The sequence below is a fragment of the Ceratosolen solmsi genome, unplaced genomic scaffold (assembly GCF_000503995.2).
Source record: "Ceratosolen solmsi marchali unplaced genomic scaffold, CerSol_1.0 scaffold1, whole genome shotgun sequence".
NCBI lineage: Eukaryota > Metazoa > Arthropoda > Insecta > Hymenoptera > Agaonidae > Ceratosolen > Ceratosolen solmsi.
The window spans coordinates 12,384,145-12,408,429 of record NW_011948415.1 but is presented as its reverse complement, the minus strand read 5'-3'; the positions used below and the strand labels follow the sequence as shown (position 1 = coordinate 12,408,429).

Genomic DNA, 24,285 nt, shown 5'->3' with positions numbered 1-24,285 from the left:
GTTGGGAGCGGTGCTTACGAGCTTAGCGTCTCCGCCGATGCGGAACACACCGAGCAGACATTTTTACACTCGCCCCATTCGATTGTCGGAGACTATCGGTTGCTCATGCACGAGAGGAATTGGAACACGCGCGTCAGTAGTGGTAGGGTAATTCATTGTACACGGTATATTAAATGGGATGCAGTTCACGTGTTTACGTAATGCCCGATGACTATGTTTGTTAAGTAGTCGTTCCTTGTCCTTACTTAATCAATCGAGGTAGGGAGAGGGGAGGAAAAAAATTATTTACAAATTTACGAACATCGAGTTACTAGTAATGTGAAAACTCTCGGTGCGATCCAATTTTTTCGAGCTGTGCAATTAGACAGGACGCGCGGTGCCCGTAATAATCTGGCCTCCTTGCGCGCGGGATTTATTATCATTGTGGCAAAAGCCTATGAAAATGTATGTCGCGTGAAGAAACGAGATCGAGCATTTGACGTGCTCTAATCGAAACGCGAAATACAATTTATTCATTGTCGATGGATATATATAAATATATCCTGTGCTTCATCCTTGACGATGAAATAAACATAGAGTAATGCGATAGACTGCTTTAAGAATCGAAAAGAAAGAAAGATCAAAAGAAGAAAGAAAGAAAAAAAAAATAAAGATCAAGCCAAAAGTGGCTGTTTCCTTGGGAAATTAAAAATCCGTAAAGTCGCGAACCGGAAAAAGTCGGAGTGTGGCAATGGAGTTTGGCCAAATGTTCGCCGTGGAACCGATCGATAATACGGGCACCTCGTCGTCATCGTGGTCGTCGTAGTCGCAACCGCTGGCCTCTTCGTCCTTCTGCGCTCTCTCATCCTCGTGGACTACTTACGTAATCACGACACTCGGTGGCTCGTTTGCAGGGTCTATGGGTGCTGCAGGTCACGGGCTCCTTGCACTGGTGACCGGTCCAGAAGCGCGGACACTGACAGGCGGCGCCGCGCGACGTTTCGACGCAGTTGCCCCCGTTGTAGCAAGTCGGGCACCAGCTCAGCAAGGACGACTGACACGTCGGCCCTTTTACATTATCGTTACCTTTCGTTACACACGCCCAAACAATGACCAATCAACGCACACACACACAAGCGCGCGCGCGAACGCACATACAGGCACACGTCCCGGTGACGAACATCAAAGCGTATTGTTACGCGAGCAGATGTCTTTTGGAATCTTTGGACGAGCTCTCTTTCGAGCTTTTTCTTTTTAACTCAGCTGATAGGGAGGGAGAGAGAGAGAGTGAGTGAGTGAGTGAGTGAGAGAGAGAGTGGGGGGGGGGTGGAAGGAACGAGAGTAGGAGTGAGCGAGTGGAAATGATTCCGGAAGTTACTCGGTTGTATGGACATCCGAACTGCTCATCTTGTATTTTTTCTTTCCACATACTACACGGCTTAATGCGTTTCTTACTTCAGCCAAAGAATTTCGATAATTTCTTTTCAATTATTTATTTTTTATAAAAATAACATCTGTGCCCTTGAAATTTTATCTTATATGCATGAAAATTCTATAATTCTCCATCAAATAACAATAGACTTAAAGAATACGAATAATTCTGTTTAATTTACATTACATATGAATTTTCGTTAATTAATTTTCCAAATAGTCTCTGTCATACTATAAATATGTATTAATATATCGATTTAAAAGAAAAGAACAAAAAAAGAAATTTTTTTTTTTTTTTTTTTTTTTTTTTTGTATAAATTACGATTACCTCGTTCTTATCACTTAATATACATTCCAATCGACTATGCTTGAGATCAGTTTTGTCGACAGTTATAAAATTTGATCATTTATTCGACGTTCTAAAATTTGAATAAGCATACAAATGTAAAAACATTTTCCTTGAGCATTAACTAGATGATGTAAATTTAATGGATGCCTTACCGCGGTTGAAGATTAATAGTTTATGAATTACTTTATGTCTTCGACCTATGAAACTATAAATTTTTAAGTTATTTTCCCATGCGTACATAAACACAAGCGTATGTATGTATTTGTCAATTGCATGCAGGTGCAAGATTAGCCGAGATTTACGAGAGGGCATGAGGTCTAAATTTGGAGATAAATCCTCCAAAAATGGATGTTAAAAATAAAAAATAGAAGCGCACTTAAATCTTAAGCAAGAGCTCAACAATGATAATCCACGTCCATTCGAGAAAAGTGACATTAAAATATCATGGAAATTTCGCGTCTGATGATCTTTCCATTTTTTTTTTTTTTTAACCTTCCTTCGCCTACTTGTCTTAGTCGTTTTTAATTTCATACGCGCATAAGGATATTTGTCATATCATTACCCACTCCCAATGTAGATTATAACCTTCAGAATATACCGAGCAATAAATTATTGAAGGAACGGCGTCGAGGCACAGCGAGATTCGACTCGCAAGTATCGTCGCGATTTAGGCACGATTGATCCGTTTCGACGCGTCATCAGATGATCTTTCCACGACGATGGAAATGCGACGATGGAAATGCGACGAGACCGATGTGTCAGGTATGGGGTAAGGAAACAAGAGGATGAGTCGTCAAAGTCGTCAAACGATCCCAAGACGGATGAAGAAGGGCGAAGCGAGTAGGAGGGAACGAGGGAACGCGCATCATCATCATCATCGTCATCATCATCCCCCCCCCCCCTGCATATGGTTACACTGGGGGGACTGGGCTCGTTCCCGGGCTACTGACCTTTCCACTCGGGCGAGCAGAGACACTCGAACCTGTCTCTGAGGTTGTTGCAGGTGGCGCCGTTGGCGCAGGGTCCACTCGCGCAATGGTTGATCGTGCAATTTGGCGGCTCGCCGAGGTAGCCGAGCTTGCAGATGCACTGGGGCCCGTGGGCGTCCTTCAGGCAGAAGCTGTTTGGCGGGCAGACGAGGCCCTCGCAGCCAGGTCCCCGGGATGATTGGTCGCAGTGCTCGCCGACGAAGCCGGTGCCCGTGCAGTTGCACCGGTATCCGCCAACTTCGTCGAGGCAGTGGGCCCCGTTACGGCAGGGACGCGCCAGGCACTCGTTGATGTTTAGCTCGCAGTTCTGGCCCTCGAAGCCCCGGGGACAGACGCACACGTAGCCGCCGTAGATGTTGTAGCAAGTGCCCTCGTTGAGACAGGGATTATCACCGCACTCGTCGATGTCCACCTCGCAGTTGGAACCCTTGTACCTGGTCAGGCCCGTCAGCTTACGTTAGACACGTCCGTTCGTTAATGGATTTATCCGCCCTCGCGTCCCCCCCCCGCCCCCCCCCCCCCCGTCACCAAAGATAACAGTCGCTGCTACTTTATAAGCGATCAGGGCCTAGTGCACATGTACACACGGGCTCGCACACAAGCATAAATAATAATCGGGCGTGGGCGCGCGCGCGCACAGAGAGAAAAGCTCCATTCCCTCTAACGAAGCGTAACTTCGAAAGATCCCCGAGGCCTTGTCGATAGTCATAAGTGCGTGGGCGTAAAGGAGATCGAGACTCTGCTTACCCGGTGCGGTCGCAGTTGCAGGTGTAGCCGTTGACGGTGTCCGTACAGTTGCCCTTGTTCTTGCAGGGATGAGAGGCGCACTCGTCGACGTCGATCTCGCAGTACCTGCCGGACCAGCCGGGCCTGCAGTCACACCTGTAGTCGCCCTCGGGGAGCTCGACGCAGGCGGCGTCGTTACGGCAGGGGTCGCTCGTCTCGCAGAGGCGCGCACCCGCGGCGGACTCGCAACGCTGGCCGACGAAGCCCGGGGCGCATTGGCAGCCAAAGTCCCCGTGCTGATCCTCGGCGCAGGTGCCCCCGTTACGACAGGGGTTGCTCAGGCACGCGGAACCTGTTGGCGAGGGCGCACGAGGCGCGGGATTAGATCCGGGCTGGCTTGGATCCGGGGTCGCGGGGACTGGGGCACCTCGAAATTCCTTCCTCACGGCCGTCGCCTCGAGAGAGTCCGGCCCGGGCGCCTTGCTCTTCTGTTGTTTAGTTAATATGCTGGCCGAAACTCTCGGCGCGACGGCCGTCGGGCTTCCGTTGCTCGCGAGGGCTCATCTTATAATATCTCCATAGTTTTGCCGAGTGCCGTGGTTAAGCGTCTCATAGCAATTTTAGTCGACCGATAGCCGATGTGCTTAGTACAAAGTTATTTCACGGACTGTCTAGATCTGAAGGAGTGAGCCGAAGATTTGCAAAGCCGTTTGAAAAGATAGATTTGAAAAGTAGTTGCGATCACTTTCACAGCGGACGGTAATTTTCACTTCGTGAGCTGCTTGTTCGGTCGTTGGCGATTTACGAAGTTGGACGTATTTCTTAGCGATGTACTCCCGACTCGGATGTCGGGAGGGATCGTCCGAATGATCGAACAAGATTCGCACTCGGCTCATTCAAATTTAGAGCAGCAGTATATAGCATTAATAAGATAAGCTCCCGTATAAAATGATAGTCGATCGTGTGTACTCGTAGTAGTGCAGCAGTTTACTTGTTGTATTTTACTTTAGTGGTTTTATAATACAAATATTATCAGTACGTATCAATTGTGCAACATTGCTTATGCTTGTGAACAAAGTAATTGGTGGGGATATTTTGAAATTTTTTCGGTAATTTTGAAGGTGTATCGGTCCCCTTAGACAGTCTACCAATAAAAATAAAAACGCATTACAATCGCATGTGTATCTGGCTCTTTAAATTTCTTGGAATAGAACGAAAGCCGGACTATAGAAAGCTTTTTACTTTCCTAGAAAAACATTACTCCACGTATTGACCCATTTATATTGCTATTTATACTGTCGATGTAAATAAATGAAAGGTCGATTGGAAAATTAAAAGGATCGTTAAAAATGATATGTTACTAGAGATGAATCGGTATGTCATTATTACGATTATACTCCAAATAATTTACAGAGCAGTTACGAATCGGATGTTTAATCACTAAATTTTAAAAATTTCTTTTTATGCATTACTCTTTACTCCCACTGATTTAATTTCCCTTAATTCATATATATGTATAATAATTTTATATTTGCTCTCCAATTTACGGCAATATATTTTAGTATTTGAAAATTTTTTATAATATAACTTTACTTGAAATTGCGTATTATTTACTATTATATTTTATGATAAACTTCGTTAATTATACAATAGATTTATCTGCAATACATAATTGATCGTAAATAGTACATTACTTAGAAAATAGATACTTTTTTTCCAAAAGTACTACTGACAATTAGGAATTTTTAAAGTGACACCGTCATTTTAATTGTCATGTTAAAATCATTGTCATGATTAAAAATGGTTTTAACAGTTCATTAGTACGAGTTCATCATTAAGATTATTTAATCATGAAGTAAGAAATTTCACTCGCGTATGAGAATAGAACGAAATATTTAAATATTTCGAGCCGTATTCCGAGCTTTTGCACAAAAGTAATTTTACCTTGGTCGAGCAAATTTATTTTTCGTAAATATATATATATATATATATATAAAAGTATATAGGGTTAATTCAAATAAAACTCAGTGATTAAACTTTAAGCTTCTGTGTTTCTCAAGAAGAATCTTGGTGTAAGCAAAGCGTTCTTTAGACGTGCAAAATTTCGCTTTGCATAATTGCTTTTTTACTTCTTTACGAAAGAATATTATCGAATGAAATATTCTTTAAATTATTCACAATTAAAAAAATTAATTTAAGGATTTTTTCTAGTCAATAAAAATTTCTTTTCCCAACACCACATTCATTACAAAACTAATTATTATGGTGATAATAATAATAACAATAACAACAACAACAACAATAATAATAATAATAATAATAATAATAATATTAAGAATAATGATGATGACGACGACGACGACAACGATGATGATGATGATGACGATGATGATAAATAATTAATAATAAATAATAGATAATAAGTATAATAAGAATAACAACAACAACAACAACAACAACAACAACAACAACAACAGTAATAATAATAATAAATACTAGTAATAAATAATAATAATAATAATAATAATAATAATAATAATAATAATAACAACAACAAAAATAAGTTAGAAACACTTTACACTCTTATGAATAAAATGTAAGTATATCAAATATTAGAGCAATATTAAATTATTAAAGGGTAAATTATCAAAAGTCGAATACGTACGACAGGAACGCGTACTTATTGTGCAATAACAATTCACCAAATAAAAATACCAAATCTGTAATTAATAATTGGCATAAACAGATAATCCTAAATTGCGATAACGATTCGGTAAGCAGCACCGGTTATGATTTATCCATTGAATTATCGATAATTGCGCGAAGCATTTACACAACATCGAGTCTTTAAATAAAATAATATACACACGAGTGGAATGGTGAATATTTCGTAATATTGAGCGTAGCTGTGCATTTTAAAGTGAGAAAGTAAGTGGCTTTCTCGTCGCTTTCAAGATTAATGCCACGTTCTTAAAAAAACAGATTTTACGAAAAGCCAATTTATAAAAAGAAAATATAATGGGCAGAAACGTCTTAAGGTAGCATGATTGATACTACATTGACGAGGAGTCAAGTATACTTCGTCGGGTGTACGCGAAATTTTCACTTAATACAAAAATGCCGAAAATAACCAAATCCACGCAATATGTTATGACGAAAGTTAATGGCGAATACGTCAAATTCTAAAATTAACGAATTGAGACGAGTCGTAGCGCGCGATAGTGGCAGGTGAAAGCATCATCATCGTTATCGTATACACGCACGCACACGCGCGCGCGTACTTCGCCCGGTGTCACGTGCGCCTACAATTCACGTGTCGTTTACAACGGCGGGAGCCAGTGCACATCTAATGTCAATAACGGCTATCGCACTCAAAAGTCGAGGGAAGACGAAGGACGTTGAACCGGAGTCACGGCGAAGCTCCACTCGAGGTCGATTGCTCCCCGCGTATCCAGTCAATCCTCCGCAACACGCACGCACACGCGCACACAAACACACGCGCGTTATATACAAATCGACGCGTACAAGTCATCTAATTAAACTAACTAATCGATCGCGATGCACGCGTACCCGTAAGTCAAACCGTCTCGATGGCAAGGGGATAGTAAAAGTCCCAAAGCCTATAATACATCGCGCCATGTGTCATCACTTTGACGGATATGGAGGACGGCGTATGTCCGATCGATCGAGTCTCGCTCGACAAGGATATAACGGCCTGGCCGGCTCTCGCTATCGAACTCTCCCTCCTGGTATTCCCGTTTCCACGAGGCTTATATTTGCAAACGCTGGCTTGAACGTGCGAGGGCGTCGGCTAAAGCGTCGACGAGTCCTGGAGCTCAGTTCGCAATTGGCACTGGACTTTGATGGTGAAAGGTCGGCTTTTCATCACGACGCGACGCGCCCCCAAAGGGGGAAATAATGCGATTTCGGTTGGCTGACCGAGAAACTTAGGAAACGTCACTCCTCTCCCACATTAGGCAAGACGCGCAAAAGTACTACGCGTACTCGTTCCTCGATCGCGTCTAACATAGCCTTTCTCTGCAAATTTAATAAATAAATAACCATAAAACTATATTTTCTAGGAGACTCTAATGACACTAATCAGAATATGATACATACATACAAATAACTTTAATAAGGATAAGCGCAACTATATTAAAAGCATCAAAATACTCAAAATAAATGCGTACAATCACACAGAGCTAGTTATCATGCAATAAAAAAGCACTATAATCCCAGGCTGAACGGCAACATCGTGGCACAGCTTAAAAAACTCCAGAATCTGAAAAATGCACTCGCTATTGAAAGAATTCTATTTAAAAGTCAATTACTTCGTTGTTAGCAGAGACAGGAGCTGCATTTGCATCGGGGCAATAGATTGTGCTGTGGAGTGCACCTGGCACTGATTAAAAGATAAGCACCCACTCGTCAATAAATGGTGAAGGTAATTTACGAAACGTAATCGGTGCGATAATGGGAGGGCATTACAGCCGGAGTCATTGAAGCTTTAATGGAAATTTTTTCTATGGTATTGGCTGGTATTGATACTAGTCGGATTGCTCAAATTGCTAAATTGCTCGAATGCGCGAGAAGCTGTTTGCGGCGGCACTTATTACGGCGTCTCACCGACGTGACCGAGAGCAAATTCAAGGGCTTTTCGCGTGTTGAGGATAGCCACGATCTCCAAGACCTCCGACCTCCGCAGGGCCAAAAGTAAGCGAGCGATCGTACTTACGGCGCCCGGGCCAATTTTATATGCAAAATCGTACGCGGCCACGTCGTCGCGCCAAGTAACTGAGTAATCGAAGCCTTTCAACAGCTCGCGCCTAGGGGAGTTGTGGGGCTCAGTGTGGTGTGCGATACGCAAAAGAAATAAGAAAGAAAGAAAGAAAGAAATAAAGAAAGAAAGAAAGAAAGAAAGAAAGAAGGAAGGAAGGAAGGAAGGAAAAGAAAAGAAAAGAAAAGAAAAGAAAAGAAAAGAAAAGAAAAAGAAAAAGAAAAAGAAAAGAAAAAGAAAAGTAAAAGAAAAGAAAAAGAAAAGAAAAAAGAAAGAGAAGAAAAAGAGAAAAAAAGAGAAGAAGAAAGAAAGAAAGAAAAGAAAAAGAGAAAAATTCTAATAAAGTAAACAAAAGAGCAGTGATGGGAGTTGCGTGCGTGCGTGCGTGCGTGCGTGGTTGGGTGCGTGGTGGTGGGCTCTGATCTACCATGATCGATCTGGCAGTTGTTGCCGGAGTATCGGGCGTAACAGTGGCACTCGTAGCGGTCCTGCCTGGACACGCACTTGCCGCGCATCATGCAGGGCGAGTGCTGACAGAAGTCCGTGGTCGAGGTCGCCTGGGCGGTCGCCGGCTGGGTCATCGACTGGGCCGCGCCGCTCCCTCCACCTGCGAACGTCTCGGTTAATTCGGCCTGGCGATCGACGAGCTCCCCCGTCGCCACGCACATCCGGGCGCTGTTAGTCTCACCCTCCCTCCCCCCCCCCCCCCCCCCCCCCCCTTCAAAAAAAAAAAATGTGGTACTGCACCGAGACTGCGCTTCGTTTTTCATTATTTTTTATTACCAATAATAATGATGATAATAATAATAATAGTAATAGTAATAATTATAGCGATAATAATAATAATAATAATAATAGTAATAGTAATAATTATAGCGATAATAATAATAATAATAATAATAGTAATAGTAATAATTATAGCGATAATAATAATAATAATAATAATAGTAATAGTAATAATTATAGCGATAATAATAATAATAATAATAATAGTAATAGTAATAATTATAGCGATAATAATAATAATAATAATAATAGTAATAGTAATAATTATAGCGATAATAATAATAATAATAATAATAGTAATAGTAATAATTATAGCGATAATAATAATAATAATAGTAGTAGTAATAGTAATAATTATAGCGATAATAATAATAATAATAATAATAGTAATAGTAATAATTATAGCGATAATAATAATAATAATAACAATAATAATAATAATAATAATAACAATAATAATAATAGTGATAATAATAGTGATAATAGTAATTAATAAGTGTAGTTAAAGTTCTTTGGTACGGGAAGCGCAATTTCGGCCGCGGTTACTCGCATTCTCGCGAGGTTGTACAACTTTTACAGGGATGTACAGGGTTACGGTAAGATATCTATAAAATGGCGTGATTTACAAATCTAACTGAAAGATACAAACGTCAAAATCTCAAACAGTGCGTCACACACGTGTGCTTATATAAAGCTCAAAAACAATCTAAATTACCAATCAATCTTCTACTCATCATGAAACTCTACTCGTAGCCAAAGAATTTCCAGTCAAGTTTACAGTGCTGTCATTTAAATGGCCTCTAAACATACTTGAAATTTATATAACACTCTAAAAAAAAAGTGCCACACAATAATATCAGATAAATTTTTTATTCTCACTCTCTCCTTCGTTACCTCACTCTCACTCACTCACTCTCACTCACTCACTCACTCTCATTCACTCACTCACTCACTCACTCACTCTCTCTCTCTCTCTCTCTCTTTGTCCCGCTCTCGATTTCCTCTCGTAAAAAATTCCATTCTATGACGTATGAACAAAGCGAGGTACGCATGTATTACACTGTTAAAAGCTGTAGAATATATACTTTGCACGCGAGCAGCATTTTCGTATTTAGAGTTTTAACGCTCACCAAGGAATGACAAGTCGTTCCTTCAAAAAAGCTTCGCGAGAAAAATGAGAGAACTAGGAATAATTATTATAAAGCAAGATAAGTGGAGAAAGGGAGTGAGAGAGAGAGAGAGAGGGAGAGAGAGAGAGAGAGTGAGTGAGAGAGAGAGTGAGTGAGAGTGAGAGAGAGAGAGTGAGACAGAGGGAGGTGGGGGAGTGTGGGAATGGGGTTCCGAGACCTGCAATGCTCTTATTAGTCTGCGTCGCTAATACTCATTCGACACATTCTCAAAGGGATGTGTTTGTACACTTAACGTATTTATGCTCGGCAAATAATAAATGTAGCCTCGAGCAAAGGCCACATACGTTAACTCGTAGCCTCTTTGTTAACTTCCGATACATCATTTCTTGACGCATCTTACCGTTCTTTATGACGCATTTTATGGCGAATTGCGGAAAACAAGGTGCAACGGTATGATGATGTTGAAGGAGAGAGAGAGAGAGAGAGAGAGAGAGAGAGAGAGAGGAGAGCGCGAGATAGAGACATACGCAGAGAGAGAGAGAGAGAGAGAGAGAGAGAGAGAGTCAGAGTAATAATTCTTCGTTACTTTAAATGCGTGCATGCGCTTTTTCCTAGAACAAATTGATCTCGAAACGGGACGAATGAGAAAAAAAATAAAATAAAATAAACAACTATCGAGTCAAACGCGTATTGGTGGTGGGGGGGGGGGGGGGGGGGAAGAAAAAAAAAAAAAAAAAAAAAAAACAATTATCGAGGCAAACGCGTGTGGGTGGGGGGGGGGGGGGGGAAGCGGTAAAGTGATCAGGATAGAAAAGGGAAAATGGAACGATGGTCCTGGGATCACGGCGAAGAAATCAATGGAAATTGGTAAAGAACATTGCATGACGAAAAACGGAAGGAACAAGCGATTATATAAATACACGCTCGGCGTGAATAAAATCGAAACTTTAAATTCGACTCGAAGAGATTTTAATTTTTGATTAAGCTCCGTAAAATCCATTGAATTTTCTTGTTCTTCTCATTCATTCGTTTCACCACTAATATAAATAACTTCGCCACATAAAATAGCAATGATTTTTCATATCCTCGACTTAGTCCCCCTTCGTTTTATCAGCGATTGAGCGAAAAAAGGATCGAACCGTTGCAGAAGCGAATTTGAGTCCATCGTTTGCACTTTCACGACCAAATGATATTCGTAGTCGATGCGCGGCTTTACGTAACGCGTATATTTTCACTTTTTAACCCTGGTTAATGAGAAAGGCTATACGCTGTGCTTATCGCGACGATGACATTATCCTTAAGAGCCGTGCTATCATTTATCCTTAATCGCTTATCACAAAGGACCGGTTGCATCGCGACGCGTTTCCATAGCGTAACAGGCGAGTTAGCCGACGAATAGGCCAGGCCATCGATGACGATGTTGCCTCGCCGATGTGCAGTCAAGGAGCGAGGAGGAGCGAGGAATTGGCAAAGACGTCGCTTCGTAATTATGACGTAAATAGGCGCTCGCAAGGAAATGGTGGCTTACATCCTTTCGTGTCGAGGGGACACGGTCCGAAGATGGCGTTGCTGTTGACGCTGTCGTTGAAGAGGATGCCAGGACCCTGGAGAATGCAGCCCCGAAAGCCCTCGCCGACGATGAGGGTGACGTTGGCATTGTGATCGGGCAGTGCGAGGATCTCCGGGTTGAACGTTGCGTTGGCCACCACCTGAGGCATGCGACAATCACGGCCCATTCCTTACATATCGAGCGCGACCTTTGTCGTGCGCGCCGCTCTCCTCGTACGGGAGGCTCACCTCTTTCCCCGTTAATCGTTCGAATGTTCCGATCGGTATCGCGATTACGTACACCCGCCCACCCCACTCCCTCCCTCAATCCGACGATCCGTATAATATAAACGTTGAAATTAAAAAGAATTAAAAAAAGGAAAAAGAGCGAGAAACCCTGTTCTCACGGATGATTTTCAGCTCCGTCGATTTAATCGATGCAGAAGCGGATACGCGCGAGGATCATAATTGAAGTTGCGGGTGTCGCGGGAAGGCAGACGATTTATTCCGAGGCGAATATCGCGTTCTCGATTCGTGGACGTTAACGTTTTATTAGCGAGCTGAGCGCCCTCCAAAACGAATTCAAGGATACACGAGTATACACGCGCGCGCGCAACTCTCGCGTGTCTTGTCGCAATGCTCGCGTAACCTCGACGTATTATTTAAAAGTTTCGCGCACGAGGAGTAAAAAGACTGGCGCGTTAAATAAACGAAGCCGTGGCTTCGAAATGATCGGAAAGGGTATTAGTCGTAATCCAAGGTCATAGTAAGACCGAACCGAAGGGAGCACGGCGTCGAGCTCAAGTGGAGAAACGAAGCGCGCGTCGCGAGTTCACTGACCTGGGAGTGTCCAGCGGCGCTAAGCGTGAGGTTGCCCAATCTGAAGAAGAGATTGACGTTGTGCCAGGCGTTGTCGAGGAGTCGGCTGTTGAGCCTCGCCTCGAGCCGACGCTGCTGCAATCGTGCCACGAAGAGGAGGCCCTCGTGGTCGACCTGCAGGCTCACGGACTCGGACGGCTCGAGGCGCTGCTCGAAGAGTCGGCCGGGCTCGCAGGCGCGGAAGCTCAGGCCGCTGTGTCGATGAACCGAGACGAAGGACCTCAGCCGTAGGTGAGCCGAGCCATCGAAGTAGGCCTCCCGGGGCGACGACGCTCCCACGGGATCGTCCACGGACGAGCGCTCCTGAGGCGCTCCGTAGCCGCCGCCGCTCCTCGTCAACAGCGTCGCCAGCACTGTCGAACATAAGAATAAACTTAGTTGGGCCATCGCCGTGAACGATCCTCGCCACATTCGGCGACCTACGCTGAACGACAGCCCACCCCAATGAGGTCAATGAGCTCGAGCCCCTTACTTAGCTCCTCGGAGAACTCCACTCCGAACGATGACGATCTCGTTACGCAAGCTACACACCCACGAGAATTACATTTGAACGCCTTTTAGCATTATTCCGGCTCACTTCGTGGCGACTAACCAATCATAATTGGCTTCGATGTTAATGTACGATGTTTGCGTGACGCGTGGCAGCACACAGAGCCAAAATGCTCGTCCATAAAACAACGGTCGGGACAATTTTTGTTGTCCATGAGCTCGAGCCAGCATCGGTTAAGCGAGCCTAATTGAAAAGAGCGACTTAGCCACATAGTGTTGCGACATAGCGGCGGGGGTTGGGGCGATGGAGGGGGACAGAGCCCGGAAGTATAGTCTCACAATTTTGAGCTGCCGAAGCTACGAGGTCAAAGGCACAACGAAGCGGTTGCCTTTGATATGGTGCCGAGGGAACAGCCTCGGAAGCCGAGTGTGACCGAGTGGGACGAGTGGGAGGGCGGTTTATCTCGGGAGATAAACCGTTGAGAAATCGATAGGGGGCGCGTGCGATTTGCGTGTTGATAGGTGGAACCGGGTTATCGTGGACCGCGACGCCCACGGGACCGATGTCGGCATAGTTGTCGGTGTAGAGTATTCTCAGTGGCGGTGCGGCGGTGGCATAGCAGATGGAGCGAGGGAGGGAGGGAGGTGGGGGGGGGGGAGGTTGCGATGACGCGAAGATTGTCCGTATTGTAGCCGCCGATTCTTGAAAATCGACTGTGTTAACGACGTTAGAAGTGCGTTAACGACTTAAGGCGTGCGAACGGCAAATATATTTCATTAGGGCTGGTCAGGGCTTTCTCCCTCGACTTTCTTGCTCGTTCCGACGAGATTCTTACGATTATTGGCCGATCGAGTTGATAGTGAGAAATAACGACATTCGTACTGTAATTGTAATGCCCGCGTCACGGAAGACAAATTATTCTACATACGGGATTTGCGCGTCTCTTTAATAATCAATAGGATGTATGATCTTCCCATAATGACGGGTCTAATAATTTACGATAGTCGGCGATTGATCCACCGTGACTTGGTAGCATTTTACAGCAAGCAAATACTTTTTTTTTCTTTTAAAGAGCAGCGTTTGCAGACTTCCTGTACACGAGAATAATTTACATAATTATCCAGCACTTTTAGTTATGCAAGTAATATTATGATTTTACTCCTCAGTGGCTTACGAGCATCGATAATATTTAATATGTATAATGCGTATTAATGACGTGGAGAAGATTGTCAATATTATTCGCTTAACGATGCACATCATCCGCTCACGTTCTATCGCAGCAACTTCAGAATTGTATTTTTTTTCTTTTTATATCAGCATTTGGCTTTGCGTTAATCGACGTTTTTAATATTTCCATCGGCCTAATTAGTTGGCGATTCATTCGGCTAATTAGAATGCGAAAGCAATAATAGAGTTCATTAAAGAATTGTAAAACTGAATATTATTTATAATAGCCGTGAGTGGCTTTAACGATTCTCAATTATTTGAATATACAGTTCTCGTCGAGCAATACTCGATTACAATAACGATACAGATAATTCTAAATAAACAGTACGGAACAATGGATGTTCCAGAATGCAAATGAATCCTATTTTTTATTACGTTAGCGTTGAAAATCGGTGAATCGTGCACGTAGAGTTTTGTAAATTCGCGCGATTATTACGACGATTGCTAAACTAAGCATAACCATTTTGGAAAAAACTAGGAATCGCCCAATCGTGACAAGCGACAGCGACAGATGTTTCAATGTTTGATAACAAAAATTACGCGATTGTCCGAAGCAAGAAAATGTATAGATTCCTTTCGATCTTCCCTCCAATCGATAATGGGCTCATCGCCGTCCAAGTGCTGTGAATTCGATCGACTGCGTAATTCGTGTTCTATTATGAAAAAGTATCCGCGATAGGAGTGTGTTGGAAATAATTCGAAAAACACTTAGTACACACCGTGTTATCTTATATCGCACGCCAATCATTTTCACGGATTCGCATCCGCGCGTCCAAACGTCATAAGACCATTTTGCCGCATTGAATAAAATTGGCCGTTAAAATTTCGAAAAGTATTCGATATCATTCGTTCATCTTACTATCCACGCCTTATCTACAAAGAAATAAGCAAAAAATCATAAAACGGGCATATCAGCTAAAGCCACTATCGTGGAGGTGAAAAGTCCAATTCCCCTCGAAAAAATCCCGAAAATTGTAAGAGGCGTATGGCGCATCTGATACGAAAGCCCTCGGTCGTCCCGTCCATATCAATTCGTGTAGACGCTTATCGCTGATAATATCGATTGCATCAGCATATAAATACCGAGTTTGGGGGGGGGGGGTTGTAATTTCGTCACGGCTACGCCGAATACCAAATGTATGGCATCAGACCAAACGGTCACACGTAGAAAATTGTACGGATACATGGAATCTCGAATCGTTATTACAACCTCCGCCCGTTGTTCCTCGATGGCCCGTAGCTGTAGCGTGCGATTGTGCACGCGACTCCTAGACATCGGCTGATCGCTGCCAAGACGATGCGTCGCTCGATTTCGTTGTATGCACTGCCGTTGCATGCGCCGTTCGATGCGAAACGATAAATTATGCATGAGAGATGCCGATGTAGAGGCTAGAAATGGCCGTGCGTGCCCGGCTCGTGAATCTCTCTCTCTCTCTCTCTCTCTCTCTCTCTCGCTCTACATGCTTCCATTCCAGCGTGGAATTTGCAATTTTAAAGGAGGCCCGGTTTATTCACCAATCACCCAGCGTCGCTTTGGCTTTTACTTAGCCAATGTATTTCGCTTATCGCGCTCCTTTTTTTGTCAGCTTGGATTTTGAGTAATTGCACGGATGTTTATGATAGTCTTTGCGACAAGAGCATCGTTATGCAACGAATGAGTTTTCGCGTTGATGGGAAAACGCGCACTCGTTTATGCGCAAGCGCGCGCGCGCGTGCGTACATAAGAGGCATCGGCATGAGTATCGACATGTTGCAATGTAGAGATATTCGATTAATAAACGACCATTGGATATACAATGATGTAGACTATCCAGACGTAATTTCACCTTGATGCACATCAAATCTCTATAAATCTATAAAATTTCGTTGGATCGTTTATTTATATCAATTTCACGCTTACGGTACTCTATATACATTATTGTCGTTAAATAAATTTTTATCGCTAGCTGAATATGTTATTAAGCGACTGAGTTACGTATATATTGACGGTGTGATTAATGGTCGCTATTTAATTAGACTAGGTAAGTCTTACGTTAACTAGATCCGTGAAATTTAAAAGATTTTTAATCTTTAATTTGACGTTAAAGTTTCTCAACGATATATCGTACTCGCTTGAAATGAGTAGAAAAAAATATAAATAACAAGTCGCGATCAAACTATTATTCTTTTTTCCCTCTTCTACTTCTTCTCCTTCTTCTTCTTCTTCTTCTTCTTCTCCTTCTACTTCTTCTTCTCCTTCTACTTCTTCTTCTTCATCTTTTTTCTTCTCCTTTATTTATACCTAAATGTTGCGAGAGTGGACTTTTCACTGCATTATTTCAATTATTTATCAATTAATAATTTATTATCAACTAAATACGAATATGTCTTATCGCGAATATCTTTTACATTTAAGGTACTGAGCAATTGCCAATATCGATTACCAATAAATATATTTATCTAAATATTTTGTAGCAGATAGCATTCAATTAGTAATCTTATTAGATAACGCATAACCGGCAGAATAACAAATTATATAACATTTTCAAAAGATAACCGATAACGGTTATTAATGTGTATTATAACTACAATGAAAATAGTTGGTTTTGTTCGAATGTTTCACGAGAATTAAAAATCTCTATATTTAAATACCGCGGAAAGTTCCACGTGAATATCATACGTTATGGTATTTTGTAGATGGTTACGATTCAAATTATAAAATTACTCAAAGTAACATTGTATTCAAAACACCATATGCAATTTATACGGTACAACTTCGTGTTCATAACAATTATTATACACCTACGAAGAGATATCTCGTCACATCGAACCAAAGTCCCGTAAAGGCTATTACAAGTCTCTATAAAGATCATCGTCCTTATTACATCCGATAAACTTTTTCAACGCACCCAATGAAAGTCCACAAGGCCAAACCCAAGCTCGTTATATTATTACAATTCAAGGCCAAGCGTGTGCCTTCACATACAATTGTATATTATCGTGTAATTTCTTATAAACCCAATTCGTTTTATAAGCTAAAGGTGGGTAAAAGAAAAAAAAGAAAAGAAAAAAAAATAATAACTTGATTAGTCATTACTTCCCATGACACAATCTGATTTAAAATTCGCTTTACGCGTAGCACAGATATATGTATAGATATGAGATATATAAAGACTCGGCAATGTTCCCTCAACAAAAATATATTCATGAATGCGAGAGAAGCGTCCCTGTAAAATCATATTACATCGCGCTACTCATTCTCGGTTATACTTCCAAGTCAGCGTGGTGGCTCATATTTTTCTTATGATTGACTGTACCGAGGATGAGTGTATGCTTCACAGGTATTGTAACGTGTCCGAAGAATGGCGGATGTTGAGTTTCCGTTCGGTCGAATGGTACGAATTAAGAGGACAAATATTCCGTTATTAGCATTATTATTATTATTATTGTTGTTGTTGTTGTTGTTGTTGTTGTTAAAATTACTAATATTAATAATTATTATTAATAAGTTGCTCGCGCGTTGATGCGATAGATGATCATCCGAGTAACTAAAATTCTATTTATTGATTTACATGTAATATAATTGTTGAATTGTTGCCGGTGATTATAATGTTATTGGGAATTTTTGTTGTTTGTTGATGAATTAAAGAATATATGAGAACTTGGTTTTATATTTTTATTAATTGCTTGCGTATATTCATAAATCTGAAATTTTATAACCAAAGCCTATGGGAATAAGAAATAAAGAAAAATCAATTATTATTTTGAAGTTTATAATTTTGAAGTTAATAATTTTATATTTGCAAGAGCGCAATATTTGACTGACAACTATTTTCCATTTATCTTTTTATTTGATTAAATCTAATTATATGACTTGTGTGATATTTTGACAAAATAATTATTGTCATATAAATATAAATTATAATATGAAAGTATTAAAGGAAAGACTGTACACACACGCGCGCGCGCGCACACACACACACACACACACACACACATATTGCATTGAATTGAGACTTCATTTAATTTTAAAGATAAATTGGAAAAAATACAAATACTGTTTCTCAAATGTAATAGTATAACAACTGTTTGGTAATTCTCAGTTCAATATGAAAAAATCCATTACGAGAACAAAAGATTTCAATTACATCTATACGATATTATACGCTAAACCAACTGTCCACTAATACCAATAAAGAGTCTCGTTTGTGCAAAATGTTTGATTGTATTAGGGAGAGACGGTGATGGATTATGAAAATTACGAGTATAACATTATGTAAGTATTCCGAATGACCTTGCCGAAATGGAAATTCCTTAAATGTAAGAAATTAGGCAACTGATTGCATTTGTATAAAAAGAAGAATAGCAAATCATCTATGTCAAAAAAAAAAGAAGTTGTATATAAAATTGACTTTTTAATTTTTATTTCTCATCAATAATTAATTGAGTAATTACGAATTTGTTATAGATACTATTAACTGATAAAGATACTATAACTAAAAATTTTGTTCCCTGAAGTCATAATATCACACACACACACATATATATATATATATATATATGATATATATATAAAGGATTTGTCATTCGATAGACAGCAATTGTAAGTGGATTGTGGATTGGTCGTAATGCATTGTCAATTCTTTAAGGATCAAAGTCTTTAAATCAGATCATTAAATCAGCAAATCCTCCGAATCCTATTATAAACGTCGCTTTAGGGGGATGTTGATGTGCTTGTAACGTTCACTCTACTGTGGCAATAAATCACACTTGATATCCGCTTACACCACGTATTTCTGACTTTCTATTAAAATACTGAATTAATACAATCATGATATTTTGCATTTTGGATGAAAAATTTTAGTGCTGCCGGTTGAGCCGTAAAAGAAGGCTTTAAAGCAAAATAAAAAAAGTCATTAATTGTAGATTCCAAAATATCTTAAGAATACTAGTCAATAAATTTTACTAAAACTTCAAAGTATGCCCATTCTTATTATTTATAGTACTCATTATGTCATAACTTAAGATAATTGAAGATGATATTAAAAAATTTATGAAATATATTATTTACTAAATTACAGCCTATTTATATATAAATTCTTAAACATATCTATATATATATATATATATATATATATATATATATATATATATATTAGTATATAGATGGAACACATACAGATGTAAATCTTTTATAAGCAATCTATTACGCGCAGTAAATATACAGCTATAAGATAAAAAAAAAGCATGATTTTTTTTTTTTTTTATAACAAAAAACAAAGGCTATTAAATAACACACTCACTCTCGAATTTCTATTATAATTATACACTATTGTGATTTTTTAGCGCTTACAATGAATTGCACTTCTTGCCATGGAAAGTATACTGTCGATCTAAATTTATGCTCCTACATTGCTTTCACTATTGTGCGAAGCTTGCAAAAAATGTCTTACGCATTCTCGGAAAATGGAGTATATTGAACGCCAGGAGACAAAAAGGATGGAATGAATTTTAATACGACCTGTCTTAACGCACGTTAAGAAGAGACAGAAAACGAGTTAGCTCGTTACCGATCTTTATCTTGCCGTGCCAAGGACTTTGTAATCAAGATACATACTTTTTTCTCGTCGGAACTCATCGAGTGGCGCGGTTAAGTACGTAACTTACGAGGGGAGGGGTGGGAGGAAGAGGGGGGGAGGGGAAATAAAAGACAATGACCCGCTTAGCAGAACACGAGTGCAATGGCGAATCTCGGCTCTTGGTTGTCGTCAAAAATAAGAAATACGGAAGAAGAAGCTTCATTGGCAATTGACGTATCCGACATGGATAAAATGGGGTGGAAGGGAGGTGGTGGTGGTGGTGGTCGTGGGGATAGAAGCGCTAACGCACGGCCGTTATAAGTCTCAATTCAAGGGCCGCTCACTTGGGAGGCGGAAGAGTCGTTGCCCTGAGCGATACATTTCTTACGGGCAAGCATGTGACAATGATAATGATACAATAGTAAGAGACGAAGGCGAGGCTAAATTGTCCTATGCCAAGCCAACTTATATAGGGGCTTGTATAGCTTAGCGAATAATTTTTAGTTAAATACACGCACGTTCAATAAAATAGTCTTCTGTGCTTAAGAATGGAATGGATTTATTTACATTGTGATAAGTTTTAACCAATAATTTTTTTTTTGGTTTTTATTTTTTTTTTTCTTTCTTAAGTCGTAGATTCGAATATTATATAAGTTGTGCGCTCTTTTCTTTACAAATACATAGGGTTATTATGACGTTTCGAGGTAATGTGAGATTTAAAAAAAAATCGACATAGGGCGTTTCGTAACGTAGAAAGTATTATCTGGAATTTCGCTAAAGATATCTTGGATGATGCTAGTGTCAAAGCACAATCCAAGTTTTCATAATTGAGTAATTTGTAATTTCTCATTGTACGCGATATATATATATATATATATATATATATATATATATATATATATATATATTGTACATGTAATATTGAAGAGCAGGATATTATGGAGGAAGTACTGTAAGGACAAATTCATCGGGGAAAACGTTGATCTTAGACAAAAGTCATTAATTGATAGTAAAGACGAATGATTGTTTATTATTTCAGTCGTGTAGAACATGAATATTAGCCATCAACTTAATTAAAATCAATTGGATTGCGTACTTGGCAATATTGTTAAACGTTTATTTTACTAATTTCTTGGACATTGCCTAATTTGTTAGAGACAGCCAAAAAATACGGACTCTTCAAAATTAAGCCAAGTACCGTATACTATTTTTTAATGTATGAATCTAATTATAAAATCAAACACAGTCGATAGCCGGGGAATAATACAAAATATACTTATAACGCACAATTATTACCTTAATGCGATAAATTTGCTCGCTACGGAGCGAAATATGAGGCCAGTCAATCCTAATAACAATCTACATTTATTATGAATAAACAATGATGTTACTTTTCAATGTAACCTCGTAAATAGCGCATAGAACATTTATGAATATTTCAAAAATGGCTATAGACATCGGAAGATAAAAGAGTAAGCTTGGTAATATTGTAAATCCACAAAGTTCAATCATCTCGCACGAACTACGGCACTTTAGCAATGCATTCCAACAATTTATAATCTTTTAATTTAATGTTCTTACACGAAAGGGACTCGAAGTCTTCCAAAACAATGATTACGGGGGAATCGAGTCGAATGCATTAAACGTCTGGGGCGGGGGGGGGACGATTGAGCGCGAGATTACCAACAGTGCTGAAAGATCCCGGCGCGGGATATAGGGTGCTGGGAGGGGGACGGTAATGTGCATCATTATAACCGAAGGATAGCCTAAAGAGATAGAGAGAGAGAGAGAGAGAGAGAGAGAGAGAGAGAGAATCGTATTCGTGTAGAGGCATCGAAGTCTCCGAGCGAACCAACATTGCATCTCCGCATCATTACAGATCTTTCGTATCATTCTCTTTTCGTATCATTGAAGTTTCGCAATGTGCATTATACACGCATATACCCGTCCATCGTATTCGTATGTGACAACTTTTCCAATGGGCCGATCGATCAATGGCTCGTCCGACAATTCGTATAACGACGCTTGCGTCTCGCAGTTCCCGTACAAAAGGAAAAGATCACTGGATCAAGATGTTGCGAATTCCCCCCTCCCCACCTCCACCAACTCACCACCACTACCAATCGATGCACAAGTTCTTGGGACTTCGTGTAGCTATTGCGAGACGCGAGGAAAGCGCGGATCCGAGGCGAACTAGAACGAATCGTTCGCTAACGTGCAGTGAGAGATTATCGCGCCCTAGGGAATTAACGGCAAAGGGATAATAACGGCTTGAATACGGCCAAGGCTGGCCTCCGTCCTGTCATCCGCTTTTTCCACAGTGAATTTCTCCGTTAAAGTCCAAGCGCTCGTACACCCATGCATTAATTATGCAAGACAGCGTCGCTCTCCCCCCGTTAATAGGAAGGTAATGATCGTCGCCGGTTGACGACTTTTGTCTTTCATCCTACGCTGTTCCATCCACTAGTCTACTAAGCCACATGCGTGGAATATGGAATATGAGTCCGTTTACGCAATGTTCGCGTGCCTCGTGCTTAGGCGTGCTGCTTATATTTACGAGACTCTCGACTTGCCGTCGCATTCAGTTCGTCGTATCGTTGTATTGTAAGGCACACGGGTCTAGACGCTAGGGATTCGTTCTAATTAAATTGCAGCCGTGACGGTTTCATTGGTAGGAAAGGATTTTCATAAGGGACGAATGGAAACTGGAGTTATGATACCATGGGCAGCGCGAATCAGCAAGCGATAAAAGACACAGACAATGCAGAAAAGAAAGAAAAAAACTGTTTTAGCGGTATGTTCGAGGCCATAAAGAAATTCGTTGATTAGTATAATAAATAAGATTAGACGTCCGTATGAGATACTAATAGGTTCCTTGTGGTGGCGAGAATTTGCTCGTAAAATGAAGAATGGAAGTAGCGTCAGATAGTTTGGAATTACGTAAATAACACGACCACGCCAATGTAAAATACAAAATCATAATAATGTAATACTGTAAGTTTCGTGGGCACGTCGATCCGTTCTAATTCATTCCAGCTTCGTTCTAGTAAACGCAATAAGCCCACAATGGAAACAAAATTGCCATCGGCAAGAATTCCTTCATAATTGACAAATTCGCCTGTATAGTTTAACGCGGCTGTCAATCTGGGCAATTTTCAAAGCCGACCTGCGAAAATCCCGGCTCACTAGCAATGTTTTCAAAACCGTACAAATAGCCAAGCAATTCTTCGCCTTTCTATAGTGCCGCAACCGCGTACCGATGGACATCTGCGAAACTTCCACGAGGCAAAGTAACGACGACTACATCCAGAGCAACACTTTCTGATATTCAGGTAAGGCCACTTTTTTACAATATCCCCTTCAATCCAATCCTACGACCCCAATCCCCTCCCTTCCCCTCCCCGCCCCTCTAGAAGCCATCAGCCACCAACACCATTTCACCTTTTCGCTAAGGTGATGACGCTGCACTCGACTCGCAACGACGATCGACGATTTTGGTAGACGACGAGCACTCTTGGGTGTACCGTGTCTAATCCTAGTTGTATATGTAGCCGCGCGTGCGTATGCGCACGCGAGCCCAATGAGTCCGAAAATAATGTTGGTGCATCGGCATTGTAGAATCATGGAGCTCCGAGGAAGGTTTTACGATCGGCGGTGAACGTTCGCGCGTTTATTTTGCGCGGTTGCATCCTGCTCGATTGTGCCGGAGGCCAACGCGCGATGAAAAGCCGTGGCGCGCCTCCCCAATTATAGCGCCTCGGCTTTTCACGACTGCCTCGCGTTTTCCCACGCAGAGGCTTTCGAGCGCACACACGCAATCAGTTCGTCCCAACAATATCCCACCGCGAATGGTCGCGCACGCGAAAAGAAGGGGTTAGGAGGCGCACGCGACGACCCACTCTTCTTATGGTCCTTCCGTCGACTGTTCCATCTTTTATAAGAAATGTAGGATAGTCGAGCGGAACTTTCTTTCGTCGAGCTGCTTGGATATAATGTGCTCAAGCTCGTTCATAGGAGGAGGTTGCAACGGATTTTCCTATTATCGAGATAGATGCGAAATTTAAAACTCGAGAGCTTAAAGAACCATGATTATTTCGATTTATAAAGTTTTTAATTTACTCGTTTGCTATTACAGTTTTAAGTATTCATATTCAGCTTCGATAAACTTGGGCACGGCAATTCTATTTAATTTCACTCGTACTCGGAGCTCTTGATAATCTATTGTAAATACTGTAATACTGGCGAATGAAGCTTGTGCGCTTGGTATTTCAAAGGCTTAATAAGGATTCGTGTTAAAAGTTAAAAGTTTCGAGAAAAAAAAACCCTCGCATTGGTTTAGACTTAAGCGAGTGCAAGACTTTGGTAAAAATAAGCGGGTATTCAATGGGAATAGTCCGTGCATGTTGTGTCGGCATT

The 24,285-nt window shown here is 41.0% G+C and overlaps 1 protein-coding gene across 1 annotated transcript in view; it reads right to left on the bottom strand.

Annotated features, from left to right (window-relative positions):
• crb (cell polarity complex component crumbs) overlaps positions 1–24,285 on the bottom strand; it is an 83,363-nt gene that overhangs the window by 12,176 nt on the left and 46,902 nt on the right. The window contains exons 2-7 of the mRNA XM_011508031.1: positions 12,556–12,947; positions 11,696–11,876; positions 8,679–8,858; positions 3,496–3,826; positions 2,710–3,182; positions 863–1,047 (exon numbers count right to left, since the gene is read on the bottom strand). Of these exons, the coding sequence (XP_011506333.1) occupies positions 863–1,047; positions 2,710–3,182; positions 3,496–3,826; positions 8,679–8,858; positions 11,696–11,876; positions 12,556–12,947 (1,742 nt within the window). The remainder of the gene's footprint in view (positions 1–862; positions 1,048–2,709; positions 3,183–3,495; positions 3,827–8,678; positions 8,859–11,695; positions 11,877–12,555; positions 12,948–24,285) is intronic.